This window comes from Oncorhynchus nerka, linkage group LG4 (assembly GCF_034236695.1).
Source record: "Oncorhynchus nerka isolate Pitt River linkage group LG4, Oner_Uvic_2.0, whole genome shotgun sequence".
NCBI lineage: Eukaryota > Metazoa > Chordata > Actinopteri > Salmoniformes > Salmonidae > Oncorhynchus > Oncorhynchus nerka.
The window spans coordinates 36801765-36827884 of NC_088399.1; the positions used below are offsets into that span (position 1 = coordinate 36801765).

Genomic DNA, 26120 nt, shown 5'->3' on the forward strand with positions numbered 1-26120 from the left:
TTCCACTGGAGGTCATAAGGTGAATGCACCAATTTGTAAGTCGCTCTGGATAAGAGCGTCTGCTAAATGACTTAAATGTAATGTAAATGTAATAGACTGTTCTTTCTGCTCCTGCACGGCAAGCAGTACCGGAGCACCAAGTAGTACCGGAGCACCAAGTCCAGGACCAAAAGGCTCCTTAACAGCTTTTACCCCCAAGCCATAAGACTGCTGAACAATTAATCAATTTTACAATGCTGCTACGCACTAGCTATACATTACCCATACCTGCATGTACAAATTACCTCGACTAAAGTGTACCCCCTGTATATAGCCTCGTTATTATTTTGATACTTTTTTTATTTGTAAAATGTATTTTCTTCGCTCTTTCTTGAACTGCTTTGTTGGTTAACTTCTTGCGTCGAGCCATCCCGGATCCGGGATCGTGACTACAGCCTCAAGTCCATTACCATAACGCAACGTTAACTATTCATGAAAATCGCAAATGAAATGAAATCAATATGCTAGCCCTCAAGCTTAGCCTTTTGTTAACAACACTGTCATCTCAGATTTTCAAAATATGCTTCTCAACCATAGCAAAACAAGCATTTGTGTAACAGTATTGATAGCTAGCATAGCATTTAGCGTTAGCATTCAGCAGGCAACATTTTCACAAAAACCAGAAAAGCATTCAAATAAAATCATTTACCTTTGAAGAACTTCGGATGTTTTCAATGAGGAGACTCTCAGTTAGATAGCAAATGTTCAGTTTTTCCTGAAAGATTATTTGTTTAGGAGAAATCGCTCCGTTTTCTGCGTCACGTTTGGCTACCAAAAAAAAACGAAAATTCAGTCATCAAAACGCCAAACTTTTTCCAAATTAACTCCATAATATCGACTGAAACATGGTAAACGTTGTTTAGAATCAATCCTCAAGGTGTTTTTCACATATCTCTTCGATGATATATAGTTCGTGGAAGTCTCCTCTCCCCTGAATCACATGGATGAATGCGTGCAGCTTGTAGATTACGCAGCAATTTTGACAAAGGACACCGGGCGGACACCTGGTAAATGTAGTCTCTTATGGCCAATCTTCCAATGATATGCCTACAAATACGTCACAATGCTGCAGACACCTTGGGCAAACGGCAGAACGTGTAGGCTCGTTCAGGGCGCATTCACAGCCATATAAGGAGACAATGGAAAACAGAGCCTCAAAAATTCTGCTCATTTCCTGTTTGAAGTTTCATCTTGGTTTCGCCTGTAGCATCAGTTCTGTGGCACTCACAGATAATATCTTTGCAGTTTTGGAAACGTCAGAGTGTTTTCTTTCCAAAGCTGTCAATTATATGCATAGTCGAGCATCTTTTTGTGACAAAATATTGCGCTTAAAATGGGCACGTTTTTTTAATCCAATAATGAAATCGTGCCCCCATAGCTTCAACAGGTTAAGGGCTTGTAAGAAATCAATTCACGGTAAGGTCTACCTACTCCTGTTGTATTTGGAGCATGTGACAAATAACATTTCGATTTTATAGTGCAATTTAGACTAAACTGTAGTTAGCATCCATCCAGAATGACTGGGCTTATCACCACTTTAGGGCACCACTATGGCGCTGCCGAAGGAGGGCAGTTTCAGAACGTTCATAACAATTGCTCCTCCATCACTTGGCCGTGTCATGCCATCTATGAATCGTTGTTTACTCTATACCCTGAAAGCCCAGGAGCAGCTCTCTAGAGCAGTAGTCTCTCTGAAGTCCACTGTGTTCCTGGCTGTGTCTGTGGTTACAACTGGTTTCCTATCCTTATCTCCTTTCCCTTAACACCCTATTCTAAGCAGGACTATGGCACTGGCATTCCTATTTCCTTTTCCACTTCTCTCACACCAGTTGTCTTGAAGGAAAGGAGGATTTCAGAAGTGTTATTTGAACATATTTTCCATGCCTGTTCTATGTGGAACCATCTGCATTTGTTTAGTTTTACCACTGCTCACCACTAGAAGACTGTCTGGCAGTCTTCCATACTCCTAGTGGCCCTCATCTTTGCTGTCTTTGAATGTTGTTGCTTTGAACCGTCAAAGTGGTAGACTGCATCCTCTACTGCCCTGTTATGGCTATAAACCCCCTTTAAATATTTGTGTGTTCCTTGCTGCGTGATTGTGAAGAGTGATGCTTTCCAGACCACCCTTGATATTATGTACTTAACCTGTTAGTCCTATAGGGGCAGTATTTCATTTTTGGATAAAAAGACGTGCCCGTTTTAAGCGCAATATTTTGTCACGAAAAGATGCTCGAATATGCTTGGAATTGATAGCTTTGGAAAGAAGACAGTCTTACGTTTCCAGAAATGCAAAGATTTTCACTGTGAGTCCCTTAGAACAAATGTTTCGGGCAAAACCAAGATGTATGACCGACCAGGAAATGCACAGGATTTCTGAGGCTACGTTTTCCATGATCGCCTTATATGGCTGTGAATGCGACAGGAATCAACGGACTCTTTCTCTTGTTTCCCCAAGGTCTCTGCAGCATTGTGACGTATTTGTAGGCATATCATTGGAAGATTGACCATAAGAGACTACATTTACCAGGTGTCCCGCTAGGTGGCTGCGTGGCAATTGGTGCGCAAAAGTCAGGTCCCGGTATTTTTCCATTCAAATCTCAGAACAAACCAGGCTACAAGGACGGTGCTTTCAACGGAGAGAAATATGACAAACCACCTTCAGGATTGATTCAAACAACGTTTTCCATGTTTCAGTCAATATTATGGAGTTAATTGGGAAAAAAGTTCGACGTGTAGGTGACTGAATTTTCGGTTAGTTTCGGTAGCCATATGCATAGTAACAAAAGGGAACGATGTGTCCTACACAAGAATCTTTCAGGAAAAACTGGACATCTGCTATGTAACTGAGAGTCTCCTCATTGAAACATCTGAAGTTCTTCAAAGGTAAATTATTTTATTTGATTCCTTGGCTGGTTTTTGTGAATATGTTGCGTGCTAAATGCTAATGCTAACGCTAAGCTAGCTATCACCACTCTTACACAAATTAGTGATTTTCTCTGGTTCTAAAGCATATTTTGAAAATCTGAGACGACAGGATTGTTAAGAAAAGGATAAGCTTGAGAACAGGCATATTTATTTCGTTTCATTTGCGATTTTAAAAAATCGCTAATGTTGCATTATGCTAATGAGCTTGAGGCTGTAGTAACGATACCGCATGCGGGATGGGGCGGACTAAGAGGTTAAAACTACGCAGAACTGGTCATGTGTATTTGGATGTGCCTGACTGACCATTTAATCAAAATGTTTTATGTGAATATTTAGCCCCCCAATGTTGTTTTGATCAATGACTGTTCTCAGTCTTTTCCCTTGCCAGAGCTGCATTTAGCCTTTGCTGTGGAATGTGTAGTTAGCTGGTAGGCCTTGTTTTTTGTTTAGCAATGAGTTTGGGGATCCTTTAAACGTTGCATTTGGGGAAATTGAATACATTTTCCTTCACGCTGTAGAATAGATAGGATATTCCTTTCCAATTCTAAGCTGCTGTAGTTTGTTAGATAACATTGTATCCTCTATTCTCTCTGCAGAAAAAGAAGGCACAAGAAGAGGCGCATAGAAACATTTTCATACTCGATGACATTACATCGCAATGTCCGATCGTTTGGGGCAAATAACCAAGTCCAAGGATGGGAAAAGCAAGTACTCCTCACTCAGCCTATTTGATAAGTACAAGGGAAAGTCTATAGAAACTCAGAAAACAGCAGGTAAGTCATTGTCCAATCTTTCTCAAGTACCTCTGTGTTCAACTCCTATGTGTATGGCTTTAAGGATTTGAAAGGCCCATGAAGCTTGACCAATACATAAAGTTTGCAAAGAGCTTTATTCACACCTCTCTCCTTCCCTCCGTTTGTGTCCGCTCACTCCCCCTCTTCCTCCCAGCAGTTCCGCGACATGGCTTACAGAGTCTTGGCAAAGTGGCCGCAGCCCGGCGCATGCCCCCACCTGCTCACCTGCCGAGCCTGAAGTCAGAGAACAAAGGAAACGATCCAAACGTGATTATCGTGCCCAAAGACGGAACAGGATGGGCAAACACACAGGAACAAACCGATCAAAAGAGGTAGGTGAGAGAGCCCGGAACAGACACTGGGAAAGGTGGTCTGGATAGCAGATGAATGCATTTATACCCAACTCAGTTTCTTGAAGATTGAAAATCCGTAGACACAGCAATCTTGCCATTTCAATCAGCAGCTGATGTACATTGAAGAAACCAATTGAGTGAACACTGGCCAATCAGTGCTATATATTCAATTAAGTTCCAGGGAGAAATAAAGTTGGCTAACAGCGGCTTAATGATTTATAGTCTCAGTAGTTTAAAATGGCTGTGTCGTCTCACTGATCTGAAAACTGACAAGTGATGTGCATTAAATTCTGTGATGTAATCGTTTTTTACAGGTTATTTCAGATTAATTAGTGGAGATGAGGAAAGGATGCCGCTATAGACTATTGAGATGCACTCTTGGATTAATGTTTTACTATGATGCAATATGTTAAATTCATTCAATAGGTTTTGTTTTCTGAGGGAACGAGTCATCTTTTACACAACCAAAGGGTAACATTGGATGATGCAAGAATGAGTGATGAGCAAAGAAAAGGGTATTTGTTCACCTGGTACACACTTTGCTGAGGTTTGTGTTTCTGTACACTTTCCAGTGCTGTCTGCGTGCACTTCTTTATGGATGCGTTCAAACACGTACACTACCGTTCAAACGGTTGGGGTCACTTAGGAATGTCCTTATTTTTTTTAAAGAAAAGCAAAAAAAAATGTCTGTAAAATAACATCAAATTGATCAGAAATACAGTGTAGACATTATTAATGTTGTAAATGACAATTGTATGTGGAAACAGCTGATTTGAATTTTTATGGAATATCTATTTAGGTGTACAGAGGCCCATTATCTGCAACCATCACTCCTGTGTTCCAATGGCACGTTGTGTTAGCTAATCCAAGTCTATCATTGTAAAAGGCTAATTGATCATTAGAAAACCCTTTTGCAATTATGTTAGCACAGCTGAAAACTGTTGTCCTGATTAAAGAAGCAATAAAACTGGCCTTCTTTAGACTAGTTGAGTATCTGGAGCATCAGGAGTGGGAGACAGTTGGCGCTGTTCTGTGAAGGGAGTAGTACACAGCAGTGTACGGGATCTTCAGTTTCTTGGCAATTTCTCGCATGGAATAGCCTTCATTTCTCAGAACAGAACAAGAATATTTGTTTCTGGTCATTTTGAGACTGTAATCAAACCCGCAAATGCTGATGCTCCAGATACTCAATTAGTCTAAAGAAGGCCAGTTTTATTGCTTCTTTAATCCATTACAAATCAGCCATTTCCAGCTATAATAGTCATTTACAACATTAACAATGTCTACACTGTATTTCTGATCAATTTTATGTTATTTTAATGGACAAAAAATGTGCTTTTCTTTCAAAAACAAGGATATTTCTCAGTGACCCCAAACCTTGGAAAGGTAGTGTACGTCTCGATCACACAGACCGCGTCATTGCATTTTGGTACACCAGAAGTACATTCATTTCCAATGGAAGGCTGCGTTTGACTTGCAGCGTTGCAGAGGCAGTTGCAGTGCGTACGTTTGATTTGTCAAACTGTATGCGTAAACGGCTTGACAGAAATGGTAGCAGAAGTTGAATTTTGAGCAGAAGTTGAATTTTACGCAATGACACTAGGTGTGATCAAGGCATTAGCCCCATGTACAGCTGCAGGAAAGATAGCCTTGTGTCAGACTTGAGAGGCGTTTGTGTTTGCTACCTCAAGGTTAGCTCACATGCAATCTGAAGAGCTGTCTGTGTGTGGGAGTTGATTGGTGGGAAGTGACCACTCTGTTTGGTGTGTGTGAGTCTGTGGGTGGCTGGAGGAGTGGGCGCAGGAAGACTGAGGAGCTAACATACAGTGAGTATATGGCAATGTTGATTGAACACCAAACATATGGCATTTATAAAACCAGTGTTCATGTTGCTACTTTTTAGTGTTATTTGCATAGCAGGCATGACATTTTTCACACTGGTCCCATGTGGCTCAGTTGATAGAGCATGGCGCTTGCAATGCCAGGGTTGTGGTTTGATTTCCATGAGGCACCTGTATGAAAAGTAAGAAATATGTGTGCGTGCACTCACTACTGTAAGTCGCTCTGGATAAGAGCCTCTGGCTCAATGACTAAAATGTAGTCATTTGATAACAGAAAAGTGAGTCGGTTTGTGTTATGTTGCCTGGCAAGTGAGAAAGAACAGAGTGGGAGTACTATTTATTTCTAATTCTTCACTGTTTGGCTGGGATAAATTCATCAAGAGTTTATAGCTGGGTTACAAGTGTCCAAGTTCTGTAACGTGTAAAAGTGAAACTGCGCAGTATGGCATGTCTGTATCAAGATGTATATGTATCTATTCTATCTCTGGAGTGACGGTTCCCTCTCTCTCTCTCTCCCTCCCTCAGTTCCATTGCATCAACAGCACAGCTGCTGGAGTTGCAGCCACAGCTGGCTTTGCAGAAATCTGTCTCCAATCTCCAGAAGCCCACACCGGTAGCCAGTCAGGAGGTGGGCTTGGCCTCTTGATTTTTGTCATCTACATCTTTCGGTTTCACTTTGAATTGTGATTTTTCTTTTCTTAGAGTGACTGCCTTTAAGAAGCAATGAATCCCTTTGAAAATTGCCTATTTGGCATCTATGAGTCTGAAAGTGTGTCAAAATTGACTACAAAGTGTAAATAGGATAATTTTAGGCATAAAGTCAATCTTTTCTAAAATGTTTGGAACATCCGGTAAATGAAGGTTGGGTTTTGATGTCTATTTGCCTCCTAACATGGGGTGAAGAGCTGCGGTGATTGCTCACTAATCAATAGCATAGATGGTTAGACTAGCAGCTCCTACTGTTTACACACGTTGCGCATTTCTTTTACTTGCGAAATAACTTAATGTAAAATTGAGCAACTAAAACATCCTCGGTCAAAATTCATTACAGATAACTCGAGTAATCTTCAATTCATTCTGGGTATTTTAAGGAAGTGAAATAGGCTTCCAACCTGAATGCAAAATTGGTCAGGAAACATACCTCCAAGACTGAAATCTCTTTAATACAATTTCCTCTGTTGTTTCCACAGAGCACAAACACAGGTGGACCAAAGCAATGGGCCCAGCTAAATGGAAAGGCCGTAGAACTAGATGGTGAGTTGGAATGGAAAACTCAACTGTTCAAATTGACTTTGTCTCTTTGGTCAACATTGATGGAGGTGCTATCAGACGTGTCAATTTACTGCATGCCTCCACCTCATGATTTTCCATCAGCCTCCATTTCTTTTGACTCTGCTGTGACTGACAGCTGTGCCTCTTGTTTCCATGGCGACAGCAGGTTTAAGGGCCTCAAACCGACTGCAGCCCTTCTCTCACGAGGAATTTCCAACGCTGAAGGCTGCTGGGGAACAGGACAAGGCTGGCAAGGAAAGAAGCGCCTTCGATCCGTCGTATGGGCCCGGACCAAGCCTCCGCCCCCAGAGTGAGTCCAGTGGACATAGCTGTGGTGGCACAAACATGTACTCCAGTTCATGTTGGAGCAGTTGCTAATAAGTGCTGTGGGAAAATATTGTGCACATACTTTAAAAAAACTGAATACACTGCAATTTCACCTTCTAACTCCTTAGACACAGGCTTGTTTTCTCAAATTCGTTTTCCTCTTGTCTTTCCAGATGTGACAAGTTGGAGGGAGGGTGGTGGGAGGAACCTTGTGCCCTCATCCCTGCCAGCAGGCCTGCCCTCGGATTCCGAGGGCAAGGCCAGCGGCGTAGCTGAGACTGGAAGCCCCCCTCCACCTCTTCCCCCCTCTGCCCCCCTCTCTGCCTCCATGGTCAGTCCCACCCCTGCCACTGTTGTCAGCGCCCCTTCAGTCCTAGAGCCCAAGGAGCCCTGTCTGCGCCCTGCCCAGCCCCTCCGCAGGCCCACCCCCCCTGCCCTGAACCATCACCAGCTCCACCACCCTACCACCACCACCACCTACCACGACATGCTGCCTGCCTTCGTAAGTAGCACAATACTACTCTTAATTTATTCTCACTTCATGACACCTTAATGCAAGGTTCTATTCTGACTGTACACTTTTTGTCTATTGGTTTTCAGATGTGCCCCAAAGAGACTCGTGATGCTCCTGGCACTGCTGAACACACTGGCCCTGTCACTGTGGTCGCCCCAGTTCGCTTTGACAACCGGCCCACCTTCAGACAGCCCTACCCCAACATCAACCAAGAGCCTGTCAAGTAAGTTGTCACCAGCATATGCCTACTCTCTGAAAGCGATGCTCAGTTAAAATAATGAAAGATTAAAATGGATAATACAATTGAAGATTCTGTGAATTCTTTTGTTTTCTTTGCAAAAATAATCGCAGGTCTCTCACCTCCCCATGTTCATAATCTCCTTATAGCGGTGAGGTTAGGAGAGAAGAAAACCGCTTCATCCGTGGGCCCTCCCGCAACCTCTCCTCCAGACCCATCCGTCGGCCCGGTGACAGACCCCCTCGTCCGGCCATCATCAACCCAGAGGACCTGAAGGATCTGGACGAGCTGGACAACGACTGTGAAGACGGCTGGGCAGGTGGGGGGGGGCTTTCTGTTATCGCATCATACAAAGACTGAAACAACATTTCTGTGGATGTGCCGTAGCGGAACTAGATTGACCTTGATAAAAATGTTGTTCTCTTACCTTTCCAGGTATCCATGAAGAAGTGGATTATGGCGAGAAACTCAAGTTCAGTGACGATGAGGAGGAGCACGCCGAAAAGAACAAGATGTGGTGAAATTACCCCCACCCCCTTTGTGTTTGTGACTGAAAAGAATATTGTTGGTGTTATTTCTGTAGTTTTAAGAGCAGTGACCTTGTAGCAGTGACTGATTGTGAGCTCTATCTCTGACCCAGGGCTGAATGGGAGAACCAGCGTCGCGAGCACCAGTTGTCGCTGAGCACAGGAGAGGGGGCGTACCCCCAGGAGGGCCCTGAGGAGGAGGCTTACCTGGCCTTCCAGGAGCAGATGGCCCACAGGAAGACCAACAGCAGGTTCCCCTCTGGAGAACCACAGGTAAGGTCGTACCTGAGTCCACTGTGCCTCAGACTGCTACCCTTGCCTGGTCCCCTAGCCTTCAATACTACTGATCTCTGAAGTTTTGAGTTTAAAGAAGTATGGCAGAAGCCTGTCCAGTCATTTCACCTTTACCTTTATGAAGTCTTCAGACAATGCACATGACTATTATCAATAACCCTTGATTGAAATAAGACTCAACAAATTGCTTTGTAGTGATTAAAAAGTGAATGTTTAATTAACTTCCAGGGTATAAATGCAGAAGCTTATATGGAGATATGGTGGAGGTCACTAAGATTAACTAATGTTTAGGCATTTAAAGCATAAAGAGTACATACACCTGTAGGAAGAGAACAATTGAGTCACATTTATATGCATGTGTCTTATGTCCATTGTACACAGAAACCATGTAGTCCCCACTTTAACACCCGAACCCTCCTCTGTGGCGTCTCTAGGCCCAGGCCCAACAGAAGAGCTCCGGGCCTGGCATGGCCCACCAGGGTGAACCCCTGGACGACCAGGAGGAGCGCCAGGGCCCAGCCCGGGCCAAGTTTGTATCACCGGAACTCTCTGAGGCAGTGGAGAGAGCTCGCCGGCGCAGGGAGGAGGAGGAGAGACGCGCCCGTGAGGAGAGACTTGCCGCCTGCGCCGAGAAGCTCAAGAGGCTAGACGAGAGGTTTGGGAAGACTGAGAGACAGTTGTCAAGGTCTGAGGAGGGAGTGAAGGATGCAGAGAGCAAGGAGGCAGCACTGTCCCCTGGGAGAGAGAGCAAAAACCACCAGGAGAGCTGGCAATATGGCACGAAAGGTAACACCAAACCGCCATTAGTGTTTGTTTAGTAAACATTTATTTATTCAGATTTATCAGTTGAAAATACTAACTTGCAATTCTCAGTCATAGTGTGCACTTCCAGTAAAACGCTTAATTTCAACGGTATGGCTATTACTGAATGACATGTAGGAAACATACAGGGTTTCCAGGACTAACTCAAATCTCTAGCCCAATGACCTCTGAAACTGCCCACAAGGCTTGAAAACTAGGCCCCCAAAAATGTTTGCCCCGAGAGTTGCCAAATTTATCCAATAAACCCTTTTCCCATAACGTTATTGAGCGAATTAAGAAGGAATATCGATGTCATTTTTAATGATGTAGGTTAAGAAGCAAAATTCGGTTTTCCGTCAAAATAATTCTTGCGAATTTAAGAATATATTGCAAGGGGAAAATGAATTGACCTTATTCATCTCTCCAGATCATTTTCCATCAATGGATGTCGATTTAACTTGTTTTGACTGCTATGATTAAGCAATAAGGCCAGAGGTGTGGTATATGACCAATATACCAAGGCTAAAGGCTGTTCTTAGGACATAAGAAAAGTTGACATTAGAATGCAGTCTACTTTAAATCACCTCCTGAGCGAATTTATCCATAGAGCTCTAGTGCTCCTGGAGTAGTTTTCTAATGCTTTGTCGCTGTTATATCAGTTTTAGCGCATTAGCAGGTTTTATGGAAAAGGTAGTCTCCGTAATGACCAATCTACAACTGGTAAAAAGTTGTCATGACGTGTACGCGTGCTGCTGTCTCCGTGACTCAACTGCCTCTACTGCAGCACTCTCTCAGCCTGTGCTTTCAACACACACACACCCCTTCGGCCCTCCCCCTCTCCACCATTCACTCACTCACAGCTTGATCACTGCCTGATAGTCAGCAGCAGCAGGTCACAGTGAAATGTATATATTTTTTAAGAGAAATGCCATGGTGGCCGCTGTACAATTTAGAAGTAGCCCAAAAACCTGCCACCCGTGACAAATACATTTTCACCCGTGACACCGTTTTCAAAGTAGTCCAATTTGGCTGGAAAACTGCAAACATGGCAACACTGGAAACATGGGTAGCTATGTAAAAGTAGGATTATAACACGCTCCCTCTCCTGTCCCAGACACTGAGTGTCCCTTGGAGCACTCCCCCGGCCAGCAGGACTACAGGGAAGAGGGCACCTTGGGCTTCGCCCCCTACCGCAATGAGGACGATGGCGGGGCTGATCCCACTTCTCCCCTGCCCGACTACACAAACCACCAGGCCTCCAAGCCCGTCCCGCCCCGCTTCCAAAAGCAGCAGCAGGTGAGCCGCCCGGCCAACGCCATCTGATGCTTTCCCAGCAGCCCCAAAAATCCTTATCCCTTCCCTAATTCCTGGTGGGATTAGCGGCTTGAGAAAGGCCCGTCAGTTCACAGGAGCAGGTGTCGGGTATTATGAAGGGGGCCAATGGGTGTGTTTGTTTTGTTCTGTTGTGTAGTGTTTTAATGAGTTCTGTGGTGGATGCACAGCAATAGGCAATTGACAAAACAGGAAATAACCACTCGCTGCATATAGTACACTTCTTTAAATGCATCTAGTCACTTTTTTATGTGAGGTGAATAATTCTACCAGTGTGAACATAATGGGTTCATGCGCTGTCGTCCCTCCCCCTCTCAGGACCAAGTGTATAAAATGCAGCACTGGCAGCAGCAGCAGTCTGGCCACCCCGCCCCCTCGGGCTCCAGCCACCCCCCGAGGGGGTACTACCCCCCACACATGCTGGGCTTCGACCCCCGCTGGATGATGATGCCCCCTTTCTTGGACCCCCGCATGGCCCAGGGCCGCTCCCCGTAGACTACTACCCCAATGCTGTCCACTCTTCAGGTGAGACCTGAGAAAATAGCATTATTTTACTAAAGGGAATGATGAATTTCCTGATTTAATTTCTTAATTCACTTTTTAGTTTAGTGACATCATGGTCAAACTTTCTAGATTGATATGGATCTCCAAATAAATCCTGCATCTGTATCATCTCTAACTGTAGATTACCACCTCTGTGTTTGCGTAGGAATGATGAAATCGAGGATGCAGCCAGACCATCTGAACAGCCCAGGGTCCCCCTCTGACGATGGCTGCCATCCAAGCATGCATCAGGAGCGGAGGGCCCCCTCCACCGAGCCCTACCCCTTGTGGAACCAAGATGGCTACCCTCCTCGCAGTTTCACCCCACCCTACCAGAGACAGCACGAGAGCTCAGACAGGAGCCAGCCAGACGACCGGAGTGACAGGACATGCTCCCAGCAGGACTTGTACGAAGAGAGTGGTAACGAGTGCCTAGACAACCCATCTGGTGACCTCTCCCATCAGGCCTACCACCAGAGCAAAGGTCCCGACAGGGATCACCACCCGCACGACCAAGGCCTGCTCTCCTCAGCCCCGAGCCGGCCCCAGCAGCAGCATGCAGACAGCGACTACCCCAAACAGGAGCCCAAAGACAGGTACCTGAAGGACGGCACTGAACCCTGTGACGAAGTCTTCGACACCTCCAAGGAAAAGTTTTTTGACTCCGACTTCCATAGGCGAGATGGAGGCCAGAAGAAGGAAGTTTGTGTTGGTGGTCATAACCAGTGGTCTGATCCTGGCTCCAGCACCCCTGCCAGCAGTGTAAGCCAGCCCTCTGAGACTGGCGGTAGGACCCTGACCCGCAGGACTGGTCCCATCAAGAAGCCTGTGCTAAAGGCCCTCAAAGTGGAGGACAAGGAGAACGAGAAGCCCAAAGTGGAGCCTGAGGAGAAGGTAGTCCCTTACCGCCTGGAAAAGGAGGTGCTCACCAACGTATATGACCTGAAGAAAGATAACCAGCCCCTAGTAAGTAACAGACGATCGGCCTCGCCTGCTATTGAGAAGCAGCCAGAAGAGAAGCAACAACCACCAGCTCCTGCTAAAATAGAGCGGCCAGCCAGTACCCACAGTGAGGATTTGCCGAAGGAAAACAGCTGGGACAGCGGAAAGAGCCAGTCCTCCAGAGACAGCCAGGAGAGCAGGGAGCCTGGTGCACCACGACGCAACAACTGGATCTTCATCGATGAGGAGCAGGCCTTTGCCGGAGCCAGGGGAACGGGTAAAGGTCGGAGCCGTGGCGGCTTCAAGGAGTTCAGTTCAAGAGGAGACCGTGGTGGCCGGGGAGGCCGAGAGAACCCCAGAGGAGGCTACAACAACAATATCAACAGCAGGGACGCTGCTGGAACCCAGAGACCAGGCAGAGGCAGAGGACTGCCCAGGGAATTTGTCAAGGTGGAGGACCTGCAGAGGGGGAAGCCGAGGAGGCGCAACGTCAGCGAGACTCTGAGCGAGACCTCAGAGTATGAGGAGCTGCCCAAGCGGCGACGCCAGAAGGGCTCTGAAAACGGAGAGGGTGGCAGCTACCCAGAGCAGGGAGAGACCAGGAAGGCCGACCGAGACTCTTGGAGGTCCAACAAGGTGTACACGGAAGAACAGGCGACCAGTGACGCCCGCGACAAGGCCAAAGCCAGCAGCAGGGGGTTCGGAGGCTTCGGCCGCTCCCTGCCTCCCAGACTCGATACTGGCAGGGGCTACAACACCAGCCGAGGGTTCAACAACGGCTCCAGAGACATCTCCACCTGGAGAGGAAGGGGGACTCAGTTTGGCAGTGGCGGTGGGCCCATGCAGGAGAACGGCTACGTCTTGGGCACCGAGACCTATCCCAGGAGACCGCCTGCAGAGCGTGAGCCCCTCAAATACACCCCCAAGTTTACTGGCTCTACTGGTTCCTTCATGGAGAACGGCACTGAGGACCGCAGCGGGGAGGGTGAGTACTACATAGACAGCGACAACCCTGGACAACAGCCGTTGAGAAGACGGAGGCCGCCGCGCCAGGACAAGCCCCCGCGTTTCCGCCGACTACGTCAAGAGAGAGAGCCTGGCAGTGGCCAGTGGACCAGCGATGAGTACATCAACGGATCAGAAGGATTCGCGAACCCCTGGCCGAGCCGCTCCAAGGAGGGAGGTAAAGAGGACGGCTGGTCCAGTGGCCACTACTCCGGAGGGGGGGGTAGGTCCGGTGGTCAGCACGGCCAGGCGGAGGACTGGGAGACTGGCTCAGAGAACAGCGACTTCAGTGACTGGAGGGAGAAGCGTGGGGGAGGGCAGCAGCAGCAGACACACGGGGGAGATGTGCACTCAGACTCAGGCCACGGGGATCCTGGGTCTGGAGAGAAGAGGGAGCTGGCCAAGAGGAGTTTCTCCAGCCAGCGCCCCCTGGTGGACCGGCAGAACAGGAAGGGTGAGGTGGATGGGAACAAGATGACGCGCTCTTCAGAGAAACCTAACACTCTGCCCTCCTGTAACAGGAATGACGGCTGGCAGAATGGAGGGGCCTCCAACCATAAGAGGTGAGTGCTGTGCTAACTTTGGCTTATGCGAACTTGGTGTGAGAACGTTCAACAAAACTATTGATATTGTTTTGTCTTGACTTAATTGTTTCAAAACATTCTCAAGACATCAATATACCGGAGCTTCTAAAAACAAACCTTAGCAACACTTTCGCACAATAATATGTTTTAAGTGGTAACACCTGACTCATGGAATGTCTCTACCTGATTCCAGCAGGAGCCCAGAGGAGTCAGGCCCAGTCTACAATGTTGAGCAGTCTGAGGAGGGCCACCAGGCAAACGAACCCTCGGGGAAGAAGCTGGACAAGGAGCTGAAGCCCAGGTCTGTGAAGGGAGACCTGGCCAAACCACTGTCTCAGTACGACCTCAACAGCTACCCCAGTGAGTATGCTAGGCACCAACTTCATAATAACACCTACTTGAGTCAATTAAGCAAGGCTCAAATTAAATCTAAACCAGGGGTCTCAACCTGGTGGGCCAGATGACTGATTTAATGTGGCACACGTGTGTCTTCCAGTTGAGGGGGATTCTGGGTGTCCTAGTCCAGATGGGTTCCAAGACCTGTCCAAGAAACAGCTGCGGCGCCCACAGGAAGACGACAGAAGGAGAAAGGAACAAGGAGCTCCTGTAAGTTGACAGAACATTCAAATAAGCCTGAGACATTTAAATAAAACTAACAATTGGCAAAAGAGCTTTCGGTGTCTAGAGTATAGACCCAGTTTTGAGTAAAATCTAAATAATTCCAAATCAAAGTTTATTTGTCACGTGCACCGAATGCAACCTTACAGTGAAATGCAACCTTACAGGCTCTAACCAATAGTGCAAAAAAAAGGTATTAGGTGAACAATAGGTAAGTTAATGAAATAAAGCGACAGTAAAAAGACCGGTTATATACAGTAGAGAGGCTATAAAAGTAGCGCGGCTACATACAGACACCTGTTAGTCAGGCTGATTGAGGTAGTATGTACATGTAGATATGGTTAAAGTGACTATGCATATATGATGAACAGAGTAGCAGTAGCGTAAAAGAGGGGTTGGTGGGTGGCTTGACACAATGCAGATAGGCCTATTAACCAATGTGCGGGAGCACTGGTTGGTCGGCCCAATTGAGGTAGTATGTACATGAATGTATAGTTAAAGTGACTTTGCATATATGATAGACAGAGAGTAGCAGCAGCGTAAAAAGAGGGTTGGGGGGCACACAATGCAAATAGTCCGGGTAGCCATTTAATGACCTGTTCAGGAATCTTATGGCTTGGGGGTAAAAACTGTTGAGAAGCCTTTTTGTCCTAGACTTTGTACTCCGGTACCGCTTGCCATGCGGTAGTAGAGAGAACAGTCTATGACTGGGAAGGCTGGGGTCTTTGACCATTTTTGGGCCTTCTTCTAACAACGTCTGGTATAGAGGTCCTGGATGGCAGGTAGCTTAACCCCAGTGATGTACTGGGCCGTACGCACTACCCTCTGTAGTGCCTTGCGGTCAGAGGCCGAACAATTGCCGTACCAGGCAGTGATGCAACTAGTCAGGAGGATGCTCTCGATGTTGCAGCTGTAGAACCTTTTGAGGATCTCAGGACCCATGCCAAATCTTTTTAGTTTCCTGAAGGGGAATAGGCTTTGTCGTGCCCTCTTCATGACTGTCTTGGTGTGTTTGAACCAGTCTAGTTTGTTGTTGATGTGGACACCAAGGAACTTGAAGCTCTCAACCTGCTCCACTACAGCCCCGTCGATGAGAATGGGGGCGAGCTCGATCCTCCTTTTCCTGTCATGCACAATCATCTTAGTCTTGGTTACGTTGAGGGATAGGTTGTAATTCTGGCACCACCCGGCCAGGTCTGAGTTCCTCCCTATAGGCTGTCTCGTCAGTGATCAGGTCTACCACTGTTGTCGTCTGCAAACTTAATGATGGTGTTAGAGTCGTGCCTGGCCCTGCAGTCATGGGTGAACAAGGAGTACAGGAGGGGACTGAGCACACACCCCTGGGGAGCTCCAGTGTTGAGGATCAGCGTGGCAGATGTGTCGCTACCTACCCTCACCACCTGGGGGTGGCTCGTCAGGAAGTCCAGGATCCAGTCGCAGAGGGAGGTGTTTAGGATCCTTAGCCAGGAAGTCCAGGATCCTTAGCTTAGCGATGAGCTTTGCGGGTACTATGGTGTTGAACGCTGAGCTGTAGTCATTGAATAGCATTCTCACATAAGTGTTCCTTTTGTCCAGGTGGGAAAGGGCAGTGTGGAGTGCAATAGAGAGTGCATCATCTGTGGATCTGTTTGGGCGGTATGCAAATTGGAGTGGGTCTAGGGTTCCTGGGATAATGGTGTTGCTGTGAGCAGTTATCAACCTTTCAAAGCACTACATGGGTATGGACGTGAGTGCTACGGGTTTATAGTCATTTAGGCAGGTTGCCTTTGTGTTCTTGGGCACAGGGACTATGGTGGTCTGCTTGAAACATTTTGGTATTACAGACTCAATCGGGGACATAATTGCTAATGGATTCATGCAAGCAACGATACTTCTTTAACAACATACTGTTTTTTCCTAAATATCTCAATCATATGTTATATTAAGTACAGTTGTACATGACTTGAGGTGCTGTGTTGTACTTAATCTATGGAAAAAAAGCATTTCTTTGCCACACTGCAGGTTCCAGTAAAAAACAGACCGATCACCTCCAAGATGCCCCCGCGGTTTGCCAAGAAGCAGGGTGGCATGACCATTGATCAGCCAGAAGAGGGACTCTCTGCCAACAACCTGGGCACAGATATCTGGGAGACTAACAGCTCAGGTAGGAATAGGGGCAACACCCCAGCCTTCACACACATCATCTTCCACCCCATCTGATAACTGTTTCCCATACTCGGCTTTTCCCTCCAAACTACATAGGAACATTCTTGTGCTGTCAACTGTATAACATAATACATTGGTTCTATGGTTCTATTCCTTCCCTCAGCTCTCTCAATCCAGTCATCTGGAGGAGATTCGTGGACCAAGCAGGTCTCCTTCACAGGCAGCGAGCCCAACTCGGAGGATTCTGACGCGGGCCCTGAGCAGAGCAAGGAGCAGCACAAGCCCGGTCCCATCGGCAACGAACGTTCACTCAAGCACCGCAAGGGCTCGGAGGGTGTGGAGCGTCTGGAGGGGAGGCCCATCACTCCCGTCAACGGCGTGGACCTCCACGTGGACACGGTGCTGCCTGTGCCACCCATCGAGTTTGGTGTCAGTGCCAAGGACTCTGACTTTAGTCTGCCACCCGGTTCCACCCCAGTGCCCGTGTCCAACCCTGTCACCAAGCTGCAGGACGCCCTCGTTAGCAATGTGAGTACAAATACACTGAGTTCAACTGGATTCCCATGATTATAAGGTGGGCTATTAAAATGAATCCTTCAAGTGCTACACTTGAAGTGGCTTGATAAAATAAATATCATAAATGAGAGGTAAAATGGACAAAGGATGTCATTGGCTAGTTGTTGATATGTATAACCTTTGTGTGTGTGTAGCCGGCCCTGACCCAGGCCATTCCCATGCTGCGTAGAGACCACCTGCAGCCTGGCATCAACCTCAACCCCATCTCTTTCCCCAGTGCTGACCTCACACTCAAGGTACACACCCCACTGCCTCACACTCTCCACACTCCAGACATCTCTAAACACTAGTCTTAAATAAATGTAATTCTCAGTTACCTACCTGGCTAAGTCAAGGTTAGATCAAATAAACGTTAGTAAACACAAAAGTTTTTGTAATTTCACCGACCATTTCTATCCCTTCGTCCCATCTTTCTCAGATGGAGTCGGCCCGTAAGGCGTGGGAGAACTCCCAGTCTCTCCCCGAGCAGGGCTCTCCTGGTGGGGGTGCCTCTGGTGCCCAGCCCCCTTGCAGCGTGGGCTCCTCCAGCGGGGTGAGCTACAGCTCTTTCGGAGGGGTGTCCATGCCCCCCATGCCCATTGCCTCCGTGGCGCCTTCCATGTCCATGCAGGGTAAGAGGACACTCGCACATTAAACATTGACATTATTGCTATATTTGCCAAAAGACTATGCGTTGTATGAAATGTAAATCTGTGCATTATTATTATATCTTTGAAATAACAATTGTATTTCCGTCTCTGTAGGTAACCATGTCCCCCCGCTGTATCTGGACGGCCATGTCTTTCCCAGCCAGCCTCGTCTGGTGCCCCCAACCATGACCCAGCAGCAGAGCTACCAACAGGTACTACACTTACAAGTATAGGCTCTTACAGGATTTTATTCCAATTATTTTTCTTCTTTATATACACTACCGTTCAAAAGTTTGGGGTCACTCGGAAATGTCCTGGTTTTTGACAGAAAATCACTTTTTTTTGTACGTTTAAAATAACATCAAATTGATTAGAAATACAGTGTAGACATTGTTAACGTTTTAAATGACAATTGTTGCTGGAAACAGCTGATTTTTAATGGAATATCTACAGAAGCCCATTATCAGCAACCATCACTGCTGTGTTCCAATGGCACGTTGTTTTAGCTAATCCAAGTTTAGAATTTTAAAAGGCTAATTGATCATTAGAGAAAACCCTTTTGCAATTATGTTAGCACAGCTGAAAACTGTTGTCCTGATTTTAAAGAAGCAGTAAAACGGTCCTCCTTTAGACTAGTTGAGTATCTGGAGCATCAGCATTTGTGGGTTTGATTACAGGCTTAAAATGACCAGAAACAAATAACTTCTATTCTTGTTCTGCGAAATGAAGGCTATTCCATGTGAGAAATTGCCAAGAAACTGAAGATCTCGTACACTGCTGTGTACTACTCCCTTCACAGAACAGCACAAACGGTCTCTAACCAGAATAGACAGAGGAGTGGGAGGCCCCGGTGCACAACTGAGCAAGAGGACAAGTACATTAGTGTCTAGTTTGAGAAACAGACGCCTCACAAGTCCTCAACTGGTAGATTCATTAAATAGTACCCGCAAACCACTGGTCTCAACGTCAACAGCGAAGAGGCGATTCCTGGATGCTGGCCTTTTGAAATGATTAACTTGGATTAGCTAACACAACGTGCCATTGGAACACAGGAGTGATGGTTGCTGATAATGGGCCTCTGTACGCCTAAATAGATATTCCATAAAAAATCTGCCATTTCCACCTACAACATTTAGAATGTCTACACTGTATTTCTGATCAATTTGATGTTATTTTAATGGGGGGAAAATGTGCTTTTCTTTCAAAAACAAGGATATTTCTAAGTGATCCCAAACTTTTGAACGTTAGTGTAAAAAAATAAATATTTATATAATATATATTTTGGGCAATAATCGGTACCGCCTGGATTTCAATTTTTTTGTGATACATGCCAAAAGTGCTTGATTTTTGCTGAGTCAATAATGACATTTTGCATGGCAATTTGTGATATGTCCAATTTGTCATGAAAATGCACTGGTGGGGGAGGGTAAACTGTAATATTATAATTCACTCCTTCCTGTGTGTGCACGCAGGCGGCCGCGGCTGCCCAGCAGATCCCCATCTCCCTACACACCTCTCTGCAGGCCCAGCTCGGTCTCCGGGGAGGCCTTCCCGTCTCCCAGTCCCAGGAGATGTTCAACTCCATTCCCTCCTTCAGGTCCCAGGTGTACATGCATCCCAATCTGTCTCAGCCTAACCCCATGGTGCTGTCAGGCGGTGGCCCCCTGAAGGGGCCCTATTCGGCCTTCCCGGGCATGCAGCCATCGGACATGGTCAAGCCCCAGTCGGGCTCCCACTACCAGCCCATGAACGGCAGCCAGACCATGGTCTACGACGGCCAGATGAACCAGGGCCCTGGCATGAGCTCCTCCCAGCTCATGGACTCCCAGCTCATCCAGGTAAGGGGAACAACTCTGTCAGTGGCACACTTAGTTTGAAGGAACAGTTTACTTGGCTTCTAATGGAAACATTATACTCTCTTCATTCAATGTTTAAAAGGCCCGAACAATGATCCTTCCTCTCTCTCGCTCCAGGTGACCATGCCCTTGCCGGGCTCCCAGCTGCGTTATGGCTCTGCCCAGCAGCACCTCATCCTGCCCCAATCCATCCAGCTCCAGCAGGGCCAGAACCTCTCCGTCGGAGCTGCCCGCAGGATGCTCCCCCCTGGCTCCCAGCCCCCTGTCATGACCGGCAGTAGAGAGGTGAGCTCTACAGACCCACCAAGTGTCCCTTCCAACAATTCTACAGCTTAACTACCCTAATGATTGGTAAATGTTAGCTTTAGGTTGGATTTGGAAACATTTAATGTATAAACAAACAAAAATGCACGTTGAATGTAGTGAAACCCATCCCTTTGAAATAGAAGGGATAGTTCACCTAAATTACAAAATTACTTGATTTTTTTGCAGAATTTCCCAATGTCTACTGGTCCGTATACTACTTACAAGGTAAGGAACAACTGTAGTGAATTTGTCATTTGGGTGAACTATCACTTTAATGCCACAACATTTCATAGATGGCATTGAGATGTTCTTACTTGTATATTTAATGGGGATGTTTGTTTGTTGTCCTTCTCCAGACCTCCCAGATGGAAAAGATAGGCTTCCAGTTCTCTGACAAGCCCAATCACTCCCAGGGCATGCCTGGAGGATACAACAGGTGAGCAGGAACAGCGAAGTGTCACCTTGAAACTTATGTTTAATCACAAAACGTCTTCTCTTAGTTCATATCCTTATAAACGTCTTCATTTTATTGTAACATGCCAAAGGATTCTACATGGTTCGCTGCCAGTAAAATGTTTAGACTTGTCAAGAAACTGACAGCACAGCTGCGTTTACTTTTAGTTTTCTTCTAGTTTGTCCAATATTTTAAAAAACATTTAGTGATCATATAATGGCATTAAAGTGATGATATAGATGTAATTGGAAGCCAATGGTAAACCTATATTTTTCCCTCTCTCTCCCATCAGACCAGGGTCTGCCAGCCCCAGTGGGAAGCAGTCTGGCCCCGTGGGCCCTCTGCCTGGGCATTACAACCAGCAGGTATGACCCAACACAGTCATACACACATTAGGTACATACACGCACCTTGGTAGTACTAGTTACTGTTCACATTCTACAATCAACAACTAGGTCAACTGACAATCAAGGTTCTCCAGTGCACTTCACACACTCTCATACACACAAACACAATTTTACAGGCTCTTACAGTAGTAGGTACCCCCCGCCCCCACCACACAAACGGTCCTGACACATAATCCCAGCTGCCCATACACACTCATATAGCCTCCCCCTCCCATTTCATTGGAAACAGAAGACCTCATCCATGCAGGCCGTTCAGCAGCGAGGCTGGGCTTGCAGTGGCCCTGGCCTGACCTGTAGTTGCTGCTACAGAGACCCGGCCACCGGCTGGTATGAGGCCCTGCTGTGCCCCCTACACGGCAAGGTTATAGAAACCTCAACTCAATCATTCTGCTTGTTCAAATCACTGTGATGTTGCACCACTTGAATGACTAATCAGTTTTGACATGCAGCTTCCCTGAACTGCTCTGGCACAATGGCCTCTCAAGACCTTAGTGTACGTTTGAGTCACGAGCATAAAGCAATTTGATGAAATGTAATTTTAGAATTCAGTCTGGAAAATATTTGTCGCTTTGCACACATCTCCGCAACCCCCTTAATATTTGCATAAAGAAAAATACCCATGTATATATACTGAGACGTGTTGCCATGCTAACAGTGTGTGTGTGTTCCACCAGGTCCCCCCTCCCCAGGGCAGCATGGTTATGCACATGCGTCCTCCTACCACCGGCCCCTTTCCCACCCCCATCCAGAGACCTGTCATGCAGGTCAACAAGACAGTCATCATCCGCTCCCCCTTACCCCAATCCCGGGCGCGAGCCACCCCACTCCAGCCCCTCCTCGGCCCCTGAGCCCACTGTCAAGGGGCCGGAGGATGGCATGAAGGTGAGCCACCCACTGTAAATATAGGTAATTAGATTTTTATCCATTTCGTTTTTTGTTTTTCTTCAATCCAATGTATGAAATCAAAGCCATATATGAAGAGAGTTTGGTAGTTGCCGTTTCCATCGATTTTGACCTCAATTAATTTTGATTGGTTAAAGTGTGTTGTGACGTCAATTACCACTGTCAGCACCTCAACTCTCCATGTCTGTTAAGAAGCACCTAGTGTCTAGTTGTCAAAGTTGCCCTGAACAGACTATATATGGCTCTGAATGAACTCAACTGGATGCACTGCTATGAACTATTGTAATTAATAATGAACATATTGCGTCATAACCAATAATATGGTACTTGAGGTAAAAAATTCTCATCACAAGATTAACTTGTCTTTAAACTTACCTAGGGAACTGTATTTAATCAAATGGTGCTCATAGACATAGGTAGCCTAATCTTGTAGGCACGTAGTATCATTTACTGGTATATTTGGATAGGGACAAGTACAAAGACATTGAACAAACAATCGTCCGATGCATTGCAGGAGTGTTTCTAGTTTATGCTAATTTAACACCCGTGTCTCTAGATGGGCATTTATGGAAACAAAAGGAAAGAAATACAAAATCACATATCAGTACATTATCACAGTTATATGCACAAAACAAATTACACATACAATCCCATATCATTACATGAACACAATTAAATGCACAAAGAAATGTCATAGGCGATAAATAAATGCTGTAAATCAAATATCATACATATTTACCTCTAATATTTACAACTTGGATGTAAGAGGGTCATGTTCTTTACACACAGCAAGCAGTTCTTACATGAATGCTCTGGTGTTTCTTTTGAATGTGTTGAAATGTTACACAAATACTGTATTAATCTTCTCCCGTGCATAATAATTTTTTTCTAATGGCGTCTAATTCTTGCTATTAGACCGTTTTGAAATTAGATTGTTTTAACAATTTCCCTCCTTGGTGACATTAGTGTTATTGTTTTGTTGTCCACTTGTCAAAGATGAGAAACACATGGATAACATTTCATATGTGTGTGTTTTAAAGTAAAGCCCTGCGAAATGAGCGCCAGCTGGTGGGTGAGGGGAAGGCACTGTCGTGGGGCCTGACGACCAGCACACTCCAGGAGTCCCTTCCCGGCTGGCAGGGCAAACCAGCACCATGCACCTGAGCCATCAAACCCCAGGCTGTCAAAGTGGAGGGCAAGGCATGGCAACGGACCTTCAACCTCCACCCAACCTGCCCCTGGAAGACACAACCCCGTGCACCCTCTTTCGACCCACCTACCAGCCTCTATTGCCAACCCCCAGATCGGGCGCCAAACTAAGGAGCAAGCAGGCATACTGTACCAACTCCCCGAACTATCAGAACCGGACACATTATTATTATTAAACACCGTGTGTGTGTGTGTGTGTGTGTGTGTGTGTGTATAAGCAGACTCATGGTTCTCCTTATTTATTAACATTGTCCTTTTTCGAGAGAAGAACGGTAACAAAAAAATCTGAAATAAATGCACGTTTTCTGTGTTGCTCTGCATCCAAAAAAGGAAACGAACAGCTCCTGCAGATAGTTCACACCTAGTTCACCCCGTTTTTGCCACACTACTTTTTTGGACTATAGCCCAGTAGAGGAGGCAGACACTTGACATGTCACCACAAGAAATCAAATCTGTAACCGTAAAAAACAAATGTTTCCTTTTCCTTCACTTTTTGAAGATTTTTGCTGGTAGTTTTAATATTTTTTTTAAAGTAATCATCGCCTGTTTGCTCTATTATTAAAGGACTTCAAAGACAGATTTTAAGGACATCATTGTGTGTAAACATGGAAAGGTGTGAATTGGGGCGTGTCGCCCTCAGAGACCCCTGGGGTACTTCACACAGCTCGTGAACTGTGACAAAACTGCTTCGATTTTTAGAAAATGTTTCCGTTATTTTTTTTGAATGCTGTTTTTTTCCTTTTGTTTTGTCTCTTCTCTCTCTCTCCTATGTGTTTTGTCTCTTCTCTCTCTCTCCTATGTGTTTTGTCTCTTCTCTCTCTCTCCTATGTGTTTTGTCTCTTCTCTCTCTCTCCTATGTGTTTTGTCTCTTCTCTCTCTCTCCTATGTGTTTTGTCTCTTCTCTCTCTCTCCTATGTGTTTTGTCTCTTCTCTCTCTCTCCTATGTGTTTTGTAAACAGAAGCAAAAACTAGGACATTTTAGAGAAATCATCATCTTGCCTCATTTGAAGCTATCCTAGCGTTGATGCAGTGTGTGCATGTGATGTGCTGAATGTGTGTTAATCGTAGAGCCTAATTCAGGACCCTATCGCAACATTTCAAAAGACAGCGGACACTGCTGCCGTAGTGTGAGGTTTTGATCAACCGAGCTGGCAAAAAATGTGGTTTATTCTATAGTGTTAGGGAGTATCTATAGTGTTTGGGAGTGACGACGGGCTTCAATGACTTACTGTACGATCTCAACAGCTGATTGAAATGTTGCTTTTTATTGCTATCCTTTTGGTTGTAATGAGTTGCTGAAATCTGAATTCACATCTGATACATGTCAAGTGCTTTTATATTCCCTCCTATAGTGTTTTTGCTTTTGCTCCTAGAGCTATTAAACACTTCTCTATTGTTTGTTTTTTTGAACACAACTCGATGGAAAGGTGGAGGGGTTAGTGAAGGAATGAGTAGGCACACCTCTCTAGTGAACATTCAGCACCATGTAAGGCCTCTGGGGTGGCGCTAGCAATAAACGCAGCCTAACTCTCAATCAGGGTCCAAATATCTATTTTTATGTTATAATTTCACGACAAAAGAGGGTGTTTAGAATTGCTTGATGAATTGATGTACTTTCTTCGCGTAGGTTTTTTGGTGAACGCTGTAGTTGTTTTGGGCTCTCTGAAGAAGGAAATATTAAAGCATTTTTGTTAGAAAAATAATATGAACTGTTGGAATCTGTGATTAAAAAAAAGGGGGCACTCATTTTGAAACTTACTATTCCAATGTCATAACTGGTTATAAATGTTTCTGCGTATTAATGCTCCATGACACTACAAAATGTTCAGACTCGTCTTTTATGGCAGTGTTTCACTGACGTCTGTACATGATGCATACCTGTTCAACTATATTCAGAGTTACGGTCAGTCGGGGAGGGTGGGAGTCTAAAATCATGTTTGAGTCATGTATTGTATCACTAATAAAAGGGTAAGTGTTTCAAAGGTCACTATGATGTTCTCACAGGGTGGACTGCTTTCACTTGTGGAATGGCTTATTGCCCATCTCTACTGTGCTTTTTGGACAGACTGGAAGGTGTACACTGAAACGTCTTATACACACATGAGAAACTTAATTTGGTTTCCGCCTGCTCTCGTCTTCACTCATTACTGTACCTACACCAAGATATCGTCCTGATGCTTTTTTTGTTGATACTTTTAGGATACATATTTAATTTGTCAGAGGACCTGTTCACTCTGGAACTGATCATACTGTCTATTTATCCTACCTGATGTTTATCCTTTCAGATATGTGATCATAATCACCCTTTCCTTATTGAGAGAAAAAATAAAGCAGTTGTGCTTTTTCAAAACCCTTGTCCTTGTTAGATTTGTATTCAAGTGTGTCAATTGGATGAGCAATGTATTGGCTTGTGTGGGGAATGAATGAATATATATATACACATTTTATTGGTCATTTTACTGTCTCCTATCATTATACAACGGGACAGAATAATCAACCCATCTAATGGAGACAGCGGGAAACGGGTGGACCCGAGGTCGAGTCTAAGAGTGGACCCGAGGTCTAAGAGCACTTCACCATCCTCTTCCGCTCGGTGTTTGATCATCCTGTGGAGGGCCTAGGGGGGGTGAGTGCCTACTCAGACCACCTGGGATCTAGGACCCCCTCGGAGTTCCGGACCGTCGCG

The 26120-nt window shown here is 45.7% G+C and overlaps 1 protein-coding gene across 1 annotated transcript in view; it reads left to right on the plus strand.

Annotated features, from left to right (window-relative positions):
* prrc2b (proline-rich coiled-coil 2B) overlaps nt 1-23390 on the plus strand; it is a 32858-nt gene extending 9468 nt beyond the window's left edge. The window contains 31 exon segments of the mRNA XM_029652538.2: nt 3561-3737; nt 3913-4090; nt 6478-6580; nt 7143-7206; nt 7388-7534; nt 7725-8053; nt 8152-8288; nt 8453-8622; nt 8739-8820; nt 8944-9103; nt 9559-9910; nt 11040-11221; nt 11576-11741; nt 11744-11782; nt 11967-14310; nt 14525-14691; nt 14828-14937; nt 16951-17092; nt 17258-17622; nt 17805-17906; nt 18089-18281; nt 18414-18511; nt 19772-20137; nt 20273-20440; nt 20648-20686; nt 20818-20897; nt 21208-21280; nt 21552-21683; nt 21997-22109; nt 22111-22204; nt 23266-23390. Coding sequence (XP_029508398.2) covers nt 3623-3737; nt 3913-4090; nt 6478-6580; nt 7143-7206; nt 7388-7534; nt 7725-8053; nt 8152-8288; nt 8453-8622; nt 8739-8820; nt 8944-9103; nt 9559-9910; nt 11040-11221; nt 11576-11741; nt 11744-11782; nt 11967-14310; nt 14525-14691; nt 14828-14937; nt 16951-17092; nt 17258-17622; nt 17805-17906; nt 18089-18281; nt 18414-18511; nt 19772-20137; nt 20273-20440; nt 20648-20686; nt 20818-20897; nt 21208-21280; nt 21552-21683; nt 21997-22109; nt 22111-22204; nt 23266-23268 — 6813 coding nt within the window. The 5' untranslated portion in view covers nt 3561-3622 and the 3' untranslated portion in view covers nt 23269-23390.
* Nucleotides 23391-26120: the final 2730 nt, after the last annotated feature.